The 11051-nt window shown below is 33.0% G+C and overlaps 1 protein-coding gene across 1 annotated transcript in view; it reads right to left on the minus strand.

The window, feature by feature from the left end:
- Positions 1-11051, minus strand: part of LOC106468022 (arrestin domain-containing protein 3-like) — a 60412-nt gene that overhangs the window by 13337 nt on the left and 36024 nt on the right. Inside the window, exons 2-6 of the mRNA XM_022396327.1 lie at positions 5573-5645; positions 3511-3558; positions 2680-3015; positions 1408-1472; positions 547-712 (exon numbers count right to left, since the gene is read on the minus strand). Coding sequence (XP_022252035.1) covers positions 547-712; positions 1408-1472; positions 2680-3015; positions 3511-3558; positions 5573-5645 — 688 coding nt within the window. The remainder of the gene's footprint in view (positions 1-546; positions 713-1407; positions 1473-2679; positions 3016-3510; positions 3559-5572; positions 5646-11051) is intronic.

Here is an 11051-nt window from a genome sequence, read left to right on the forward strand (position 1 = left end):
CTTATAACAGTAGAAAGTAATTAGCAATTTTAGTATCTTATACGCTACAACATTTGATTAGTTTTTTATTATTAAGGATGGTATATATATATATATATATATACTCTCTAGGGAGATATATTATTTACTACAGAGATCAGGGTTAGGTGGTTTATTTTTAAGTTGTAGATGTGGTGAATAAAACAAACCACTTATTTCATCTAAAGTAATTTTCATTTTATATTACATCTTAAGGTTTCCTCACTTTTTCTTTTGGCCTCAACAACGTAAGATGCCTCCTTGATAGCCATGTTTCTGACCATTTTGGGATCAATCATCTCTGGTAGCATAAAAACGATACAACTTGGGAAACATTTTTGATTTCCAAAAATTATTTTTTTTTCTTTATTCTCTGAATGTCAACAGAACAAAGTCACAAAAATCTCTAACTGTAATTTGCTGCTGCCTATCAATTTGATGGACATAACTACGATTTTATTTCAGTATCATTTTCCACAGTAGAGAAGAAATTTTATCTTTTTAGAAGCTTCAATTACTGAAATATACTTGGCAGTTTTTGGACACTTTACTTCTAATATTCCATTACCTCCGATCAGTCCATCTGGCGATGCCCCAAAGAATTCGTTTTGAACATCTACAAATACAGTTATACCTGTAGCAGTGGTATACGCAAGAATTGCATTTTGTTCATTTTGTCTTCCATTTTCAACAGCTGGTGTATTTAGGTCAAAGTTGTACAAAATACGTTTTACGAGACAAACACATGATTTTCTCTCTCTCATCTTGCATACGTCGCCAAAGTGTGAAGCTTTCAATCATTTACTTCTCTCCTCTTTCTATTTTGGGTTTCTGTTCGGTCTCCTTGTTTCGCTCTCAGTGTTATCCCTAATATCCTTTGATACCTGCAATTCCATTAGAAATTCAGTTTTTTTTCTTCCATATTCATTTTCTGTTAAATCAGGTTGCTGACTATTTGGTCCATAGTCAAAGTTGTTTGCTTATAGCTTCACGACGTTTTTCTCTCCTTGACCTTTTGCCTCGAGCATCATGACCGACATCGATGTATCTCGTTTTCGTTGCGTATTTTTTGAATATAGCAGATAGACTTTTACTGAAAGAAGATTTCCAGACTAAAGTGTGTCATATGGGTCCAAGTTCGTATGATAAACCAGCACCTTGACAACGCCAATGACATGCACCTCTGCGATACCTACCGATTTGTTTTCTGCCGATGAATTCCGTAACAATGTGTACATATGATTCGGCAAGGTTGCTAGTGTCATTTGAAATTAGTCCGTCGGACTTTAGTACAAGCATGTCTATAGCAGTTATAATTATTATGAGTAGGGAATGAGGCATTGTTTGTTTCGTTGTTGTTGCTGACAGATGAACAAAAATAAGGCTTGCATTTTTCGTGGCTTCCAAAAACATATGGACCATTCTTTAGATCATCTATGAGATTTTTTACACAACTGGAATTTTTATTGTATCAAATTCTGCCTCTTACACTTTTTTCGAGGCGATGTATTCTTGACTTTGTTAGGTAATTTGCATTTTCTGTGCTTTTGCTAGCAATGTTTTGCAATACCTTAGTGTAGATTCTGACCATATGGTTGGCACATTCGATTGATCAGCCATAAGGTACTTTTCCAAAACTTTTATAAACACTCGAATCACCATCGCCAATTAGTACCTTATACCTTACAGGTTCCGTAGCAGGAGATGATTCGTTACAGTTTCGGTAGCATTTGTGCTCAGTTTCTGTTTCCCTTTTCTTATCTGTGGCACACATGCAACGGTATTTGTTTCGAACGCTCAAAAAACAGTATCTTTCTTGTACCATGACTAATTATTACTGCGACTCCAGTATTAGAAGTATAACGATGACCGTAGGTTCTTGATCAGCATCAGTAATAACATTTATCCATGGATCTCCATCCGGATCCACATTCCCTGTCTCTTAAGCTAATCGAAATTCTTCTTTTCCAGCTTCTTCCATTTGTGTCTCTTTACATTCTTCCCATGTCTGAAAAAATCGATTTCAAAGTTGTAACAAGATTTCAGCAAATATATATATATAGTTTTATGATAGTTTATGTTCATTGTTTATAGGCATTTTACTGTATTTGTATTACGAGTACAAAAGGTACCTTTTCTTTTTTACTTTTATTTCATAATGATCATTAGCATTTTCTTTAAAATAAAAAACGACATGTAATAGGGAAAGTTATCGTTTCTTATAAATAAAAACCGACATATAATAGGGAAAGTTATCGTTTCTTATAAATAAAAACCGACATATAATAGGGAAAGTTATCGTTTCTTATAAATAAAAACGTGTATGAAACGGTTATACATTTGCAACATTCAAGTAAAACTGCCCACTATAGTCATAGTTTATAATGTATAAATACTAAATAAGCATTTCACTGTTCTGAAACTTGTCTAGTTTACATACAAAAGCCTACAAAATTAATACTGATAACTTTCATTTATAGATACTAACGCCAAGTACTGTTTAAATTTAAAACAACATCTTTATATTATGTCAAAAACAAGAAACTGGTATTGTGGAAATTGTTGAAATAAATAAATCACAAAACTATACACACGTACTTGTCACACTCTTTCTTCGTATTTTTGGAATGTTTGTGCACTAATAGACGGTATTCCTAAAACTAAAAGGATCTCGTCTTGTTGTGCAGGGCCACTTCCTGTTCCATGAATCCCCAAACTGACGAAAATTTTATGTTGCCTTCACCTTGTGTACGAGCTGGATCTGATTGAACAACGACTTTTGTTTCACATTTTCTGCAGCGAAAGTGGAAATTACTTTCGAGCCCGAAACGCTGTTCATTTATGAACAAAGTACGTCCCCCTCGAATACATTGAAGTGTATGAGCAGAAAGTCGATGAATTTCCATTAGTCTCATGTCAACTTTTCTTCTTCCTGTTAGATTTTCTAGCCTCTCGTCATGAACACCAACTGAAGGAAGTTGTTCAATGTCACTTGTGCTATATAAATTAATGATAAAACTATTTTAATAACGAGTATAAAGTGTTACATTACAAAGGTAAAAACAAACTGTTCTTTACATACTTCTGAAAACAAGGGAATGAATGAGCACTTCTTCATAAATACGTAACTCGAATTCTCTTTTCTTACGAATACTTTAGCTATTACGGTTGAAAATATCATACATAACTGATGATTCACTGCATTATTTTCTGATGTGTTTATGTCTACCTTTCATTTATACTCGATTAGCTTACTTTAGGTCAGAGGATAAACGATATATTGTTGCGATATTTGAATAATTTATTGTTAAACCACTACATCACGTTATGAAGTCTAGTCGTATTTATTCGATTTGCTTTTTTTCCAGGATTACTGGTGAAGATGAAACTCCCCGAAACCGGCATAATACAGTGAAAAAAAAAGAAAATCGAATTATAGATTAGGCTTCACATTAATTTTCTGATAATTTTTTAAGTTATTTGGATGCTTACCACTGTGCATTGTTGTCATTTTTCACTGGAGTCATCATCAGGCTGCTACTAAAGGTGGTATAAGAGCAAATAGGAATAGATGAGGTTAGTTGAGCCGTTTTCCGAAAATTCCATCCACGTCAATTTCTTTGTTTTAATTTTACTTGGATTTTTTTTCTTTTGGGCCACGTTTCACCTATTACGCAGAGTCTGAGTACACAGTTAAAAAGTGTTAAATTTATTGGTATAAGAAATGCGTAGAATATCAAGACCAAATTTGGTGTAAACAGAATGAAAGTGATGGCAAAATCAGTGACAGCTATTTATATTGGGTTGTCTGTGTTACTAAGTGACTTTCACACTTCACTGTGATATTTGTCAATCACCAGTCCAAATTATTAATAATAATTATTATTATTAATACAGCTGCTCAATGGGCTATCTGTGCTGTGCTAAAAGCGGGTATCTAAATCCGATTTTTAGTGTGATAACTACTTAGACTTACCACTGAACCACCGGGGGCTGCATCAAAGAACTTTTTTGGAATTTATTCTCATTCTAAGGAATCATCTTCGTTACAAATTTCACTAGTACTGATGTAACGCAGTTGTAATTCTTTCTTTGTTTTTTTGAATGAAATTGTTAGACTAGTAGTCACTATTACACAATTTGTATTAGGATAATATTTATGAAAATCCAAGATTTTAATTCTGAAAATAGATAAGATCGTACATTTCAAGTTCATTATGTTTACATTTACTATACAAGTTTTAAATTTCTTACATATACATACAAAATAGATAAATTTTATTTCAAAAGACAGTACAATGCATTTCAAGACACAAAGTTGTAAATTGGAAATAATGTTCAACTTTACTTACGAGTGGGAACCCTACGCGGCGAAAAGTAAATCGATTGGTTGTGTCTACGAATTACACATTCACAACTAGGGCCCTCTCTTTGAAAACACCAGTACTTTAAAACAATAGAATTATGTAAATCTGATCTTTTTTTGACAAAAATACGTGTTTAAAAATCCCAATTTAATTTTTTTTAAATTATGAAACACTTAAAATAGACCGAATTGCTTTAAAAACATATTTCTTCATTTATTTCATTAATGACGTTTTAAATTCAATGTTTTCGTATTTTTATTACAAATGTTTTAGACAGTGTCAACAAATATTTTACTGATTATAATATAGAAGTACCCGACAGAATGACGTAGCAATAATTGCAAAGTTAACAATCAGTTCACTATTTAGAAAAATTGGAATTACACAATAAAAGTAAAAATGAGAGAAGAATTGCTTCTTGTCTCGTTTGTAGCTTATACTGTAAAAGTCATTTTAGATTTCTATGTTGAATAACAGCGATGCAATGTTGGAAATACTTTTCTCAAGTACAGTGCTGGAAACGTTCAATTATAACTAAAGAAATATAACCAGGCAGTTTAACGTCTTGTAGCCCAACTCAAACCGTTGTCATGTTTGTTTGTTTTTCACTTCAGTGAGTAGTGTTACCCCGCAAAATGCCAACTGTGCAAGAAAAGGCTCAATGAGATGGACTGATTGGGGTGAGCCAATTCTGTAGCCTCCACGTTTGCCAGACATCACTCCACTAGACTTCTTTCTTTGGAGGTATGCTGAGGGCATCGTGAATTGCACACCAATAGCAAACATCACAGAGCTAAAGACCAGAATAACGGATGCCATCACTACTATAACTGTAGAAAAGTTGCAGCGAATGTGGAATAAAACTGAATATCATTAGACCTGTTGAGAGCCACTAATGGTGCACACAAAGAAGACTACTGACATGTCAATAAAAACTGTTTGAGTTGGGCTACAAGATGTTGAAAACTGAATGGTTGTATTTATTTCGTTATCTAGTTGTTAAAAACAGGAAAAATAATTTTGGGCCATCCTTTTACATTAAAAAAAGCTTACATAAAAATATTATCTAACATATTAAATAAAACTAATTTTTTATCACTTGTCTGGCTATGATAATAAATACTACTGCATATTTAAATGACATACAAGTTAGTAATAAAACATTACCATATATTACAAGTACTTACCCAGATGGAAGCTGGAACGAAAATGGGAACTCATGATGACCTTCTGCTAGGACTTCCCGTCCTTCTCCAGACTCTGGTTTATGACAATGAAATATTAAATTTACGCTATTTTTACGTTGTTAGAGAATTATAATTTTTAACGTATGAATATTAAATTCAAAATGGTTAATTCAACCCCTAAAAGAATGAAAATAATGCTATAAAGTTTACATTTCCAAAAGCAAAAATAAATCATGATAAGCTACAAATATTTAAGTTTCTATAAATAACTATATTACTTCAATAATTTGTTTACTTACAAATTCTCATTTAACTTTTATCCACTAGAAAATGTATGTAACAAAGATTATTCTTACACAATGTGATAGTATGCACTAAAATATTACACCAGTTGTTCCGATCTTATTCCTATCGAACAAATAATGTTAAGACTAATTACATTAAAATTTCGTCTCTAAACGTAAGTAGGAATAATTAATACTTTATTCATGAATAAATAATGAACACGATACAGTGACCAAATAAGCCTGTCAACACATTAAAGGCAACCAGGAGATCAATCCAGCATTGAATTTAGTAAGCACGATTTTTTCTTCTGTAACTAGGTTCCTAGAAGTCGATCTTCTGGTACAAGATGGAATAACCAGGAATAATTCACGACGTTCGTTTCCCTACAAAAAATCATTTACTTGAGATGAACTGGATCGTTGCCATACATAGTTTTCACCACTAACAGCATCTGCTGTCACGTGACCCTGTCTGGAATGACCCTGACGCTTAACAGTGGAACTTCAAGTTCCTCAAACAACTCACATTGCTTTCAACAAACAACTTATTGCCAAACATTCTTCATCCTACAAAAAACACAACTATGTTAACATACCTTACTATTTCTTCCATCACATTCTATAATGTTCAATAATGTAAATAAATGTTCATTGTAAATTTGTACTTATGTAATACAAGTAGTATACAATACCAAAATCTAGTTCCCCAAAACTTTATACATGAATTTATATATGACATCAAAGTATTTTGAACAACTATTATGTTACCTGAAGATTATCGAAACAGAAACAAGTCACCCATAGGGGATTCGGTAATAATTTTCTCCTAAGAATCAGTGTCACAAGGAGAAGAGAAAACTAAAAAACAAACAAACAAAAACACGAAGTTTGTTTTTAAAACAATTAAAATGCTTTCCTACAAATAATCATAAAATGCTCGTTATAAATTCCTTTACACTGCGAATTAATCTCGTGGATAATACACAATATGTGTAAAGACATTCATAAATAATAAACTCATATGCCAGAATATGTTACCCATGAATTCAGAAAGTTAACCATTGTCCAACGAGTTGGGACATCTAACCTATACACAAGCCAGTGTGTGCCACATCACGCTTGATTTCTAGAAATAGGAGGAGTCATAAAAGCCAAAATGCAAATATCCAGTTAGAACAGTGCGTTTACAGTCTGCCCATTATGTTTTTAGTGACGGGGGTTGCAAGGAGGCCGTCTAACCATATAAATGTAGTGAGTGCTGGTGTAGTAGTTTCGTATGGTGTTTCTCACACCTCCAAAAGATTTGGAGGTGAGTATCCGAGAGTAGGACTGGCGTCCTAGTCTAGACACCGGGTGAGCATGTTTCGGTGTGACGGGGATTCGAATCCGCGACCCGCAGATTGCGAATCAGGTGCCCTAACCACCTGGCCATGCCGGGCCAGTGTTGGTATAATAAGCCTAAAGTAAAGACGTAGTGTTGGATCACCTAGCCTAGAACCAAGCGCATAAAATTTACCATGAAAGTAAAAATATCGATTGAATTTTAAACTCAAAAATCGTTTCTGAATTAAGCTATCTTACCAACGTTTTTAATAATGATAATAACATATTTGATCAACGGATAATCTAAATTAAAAAATCAACAAATATTTTTCCACTTGTTGTTTATACATTTCATTTTATACTTTCGGTTTTGATAAAAAGTTCAGAAAAAAACGACCTTTATACTCCAGATATATACAAAATTATTTATTTTTAAACAACGTTTTGCTTTTGCGGCTTTATCAGGGTTTAATATACAAAACTGTTTGATATTATAAGTTAAATTATAAAACTGCTTGTAATGTTCCATTTCTCGAGTCTGCCGTAACTTGCGTCTAACAATGTATAGATTATTATTGTTTCATTACTGTTCTAATATTACAGTATAGTTATAATACTAACTATACAGCTATATTAACATATTCGATGACGAGGAACCCACTTTGAGACGGCTTGAATGGGTAATGAAGAAAAACTTTAATATAAGTTTAACACAACAGCAAATGTACAACGTTTCGACAAGGTTTTTGTCATATATGAGATATAAAAATAAAGAAAATTACAATATGTTTTATGATTAGCTTTAAAAAAAAACATGGAAAATAGAAGCTGCTAAGAAACAATAAGTGGAAAGGATACAAAGTTTACAAGCAGTGTTAAAAACGAACCTCCAGTACGCAAGTGTTAAGCTGAAAGTAATAGTATCAAGTGTACTGATATGATGTGTGATTTTTCGAATGGAATCATGGCGGTATAGTTACATGTACCACTCATTGTCTCTGTTCGTTTTTGGATTTTTTTCGTTAATGAGTGTAGCTTCCATATATTTTCTCTCTTTAAAATCTTTGGTGTTTTGTACGATAGAAACATTAAATGGGTTTTGGTTTTCTGTGTTTGGGGTTTCGTGCTGGTCATACGTATATAACGGAGTGATGTGTTCCGAGATGCGTGTATGTAAAAGTCCTCCGGTTTATCCTTTATATGCGTCTCCACATGTATTACAAATGATTTGGTAGACCACGTTTTTTGATGTGGCATATTCGTCCTGCTCCGTTTTCTCTAGCCTAACATTGTTTTTGACACTTGTTGTTTGTGAGAATGAAGAGTAAACTAATAGTTCTTTCAGTATTTTACCTGTTTTTATGTTATATTGATTGTCAGTTGGGACTGTTTAATGGCTTTAAGAATCTTGTTTGTGATTGTGTTGTTTATGAAAGGAATGTTCATTGTGGGCGTTTTCGTGCATGTTTTTTTTTGGGGGGGGTCTTTTGTTGTTGTAATGTTTTTGTTTTTTGTGTTTTGAAAACATTGTCGATGTAATATTCGGTATATCCGTTTCGTAATAGTAGTGTTTTAAAGTTATTTTGTACTGTTTGAATGACATTCGACGTGGAGCAGTTTCGATTTATTCTCTTTAATTCTCCTATTATGGTTCACCTTTTGACTTGTTCTGGGTGGTATGATTTGTAATGGAAAAATATCGGTTTCTTGCATTCTTTGTTATGCATGGAGTTCTGTATTTGTCTGTCTTGGATTTTTAGGGTAACGCTAAGAACGTTAAATTTCCTTCTGCGTTGGGTAGTTTTAGTGTGAACTTAACTGCTTGGTGGAAGTTGTTTCGGAATTAGTAAACTGCTGTAGTGATTTTTTTCCATGATTCCAAATACCAAACATGTCATCGGTATATCTGTACCACACTTCTGGTATTGTCTTTTTTTTTCTTTTAGTTTATATATGTCAAGGGCTTTGATTTCTAGTGTGTGCATGAATATTATAGCAAATGTGACTGCTGCTCTGTTACCCATTGCTATTCCTTTCTTTTTTTGCACAAATTGTCACCATATTTTAAATAATTGTTGTATATAACAAAATTGAGCATTGTGCGGATGGTGTCTAATGTGATGTTCACTGAAAAATGTGTTGAAGATGTGAAGATAATGCCTTCTTCTATGGGTATGGATGAGTACAATGCGATTACGTCTAAGTAAAATATAATGGAGTCAGCGCATATTGTTTGTGTAGAAGAGTGTATCTTTTCTAATAGGTCTTTAGTATTGGTTAAGTGTGACGGAACATACTTTAGACATGGTTAAAACAGTTGATCAAGTAACCAGTGTACGGTTTCTGTTGCAGAATCATACGCTGACATTATGGGTCTTAAAGATAAGTTGTATTTATGGTTTTTAGGGACTCCATAATGTTCAGGTATACGGCTATGGGAGGGTTTTACTTCCGTAGACAGACTAACAACAAAATTAGGTTATATTTTTGTTGCTAAGTAACATAACATAAAAGCCATTGTTGGAACGCAACGTTCACAAAATGCACTGGCTTTTCTATATATTAGAAGTTGTTAATCTGATTTTTACGAATAATTGATTACTAACAGAGACCCGTAAAACATTTTCGACCAAATTAGTATCTTTATCGTAACAGTACTTCTTTAAATATAACATTTCTAACACAATACAAACGAATTGTAATCGTAGACAATGTGTGAATCCACTTGTATATAGGCCGTACTTCATAAAACTTTAACTTATGTTAGGCCTAAGTTCGATAAAGAGATAAATTAACACTGTAACCTGTGTAAGTTTTTTTGTTTTTACTTTAGCTAGGACTAAACTTTACTGCACTTAATACTATCGATAAATAAAATTGTGTTATTCTACAACCTAACGTCAAACCTTTTTTTAAAAAAACTTTGATAAGTTTTTAATATTCCGTTGTACAAAATGGTTAGTAAAGTATATTTACATTCCCCTTTTGTTTCACACAGCAATTGTAGCGACTTGATCACTGAGCTTTGCAGCTCTCTGCCGCAGGCAGACTGTTTGTCATCGAGTGAATAATACCCATGAGCGGTTTTTCTTGGGGGAAACATTCTAACTATCCTTCCTTATACACCAGGTTCTCAGTCAGAAAGCGTAACGGTCGTACATACAAACAAGCAGAATAATAGTATAGATTCTATGAATATGCTACGAATTCATTTCATGAATGATTTTAATTTTGATTGGCTCACAAAGAAACTTACCGACGTTTCACTGTCTCGACTGCATTTTTCTACCTTTTTGTTGGTCAAGTTTGATTTTGCAAAATATATTTATTTCAGTTAGCTATGAAATGTGAGGTTAGGATATACTATGGGGTGGAAGTGGTAGTACTTGCCCCGTCATTTTTGACGGGCTATATACTACTCTACTAAGAAAGTTGCAAGCAAACGATAGCAAGTTAATGGACGATACGATGTACTGATTTTTGTTTGTTTCTTTGTTAAATTTCGCGCAAAAGTAACTTGCCCAAAGTCTTCAGAAATATTTATTTTAAACTATTATACGTCGACAACTAACTAATGCAAGTTAACATAATAATGAAAAGTCATGTTAATCATTTATAGGAAAATATTTTAATATTAAATCTATAACGAATTTATTGTTATGTATTTATTTTTAATATGAACGTCGTTTAGGTTAAATTTGTATTTAAAAATAAGTGTAACTTATAGTGTTAAATATGTATTGCGTGTAACGAAATTGTTATATATTTATTTTAATGACAACGTTTGTTGGGTTGGAGTTTGTGTGTAAAAACGTGCCCAGCTTACCATGTTAGTTACGTATGGCGAAACTCCCGCCAATTCTCAAAGG

This window comes from Limulus polyphemus, unplaced genomic scaffold (assembly GCF_000517525.1).
Source record: "Limulus polyphemus unplaced genomic scaffold, Limulus_polyphemus-2.1.2 Scaffold2837, whole genome shotgun sequence".
NCBI classification, from domain to species: domain Eukaryota; kingdom Metazoa; phylum Arthropoda; class Merostomata; order Xiphosura; family Limulidae; genus Limulus; species Limulus polyphemus.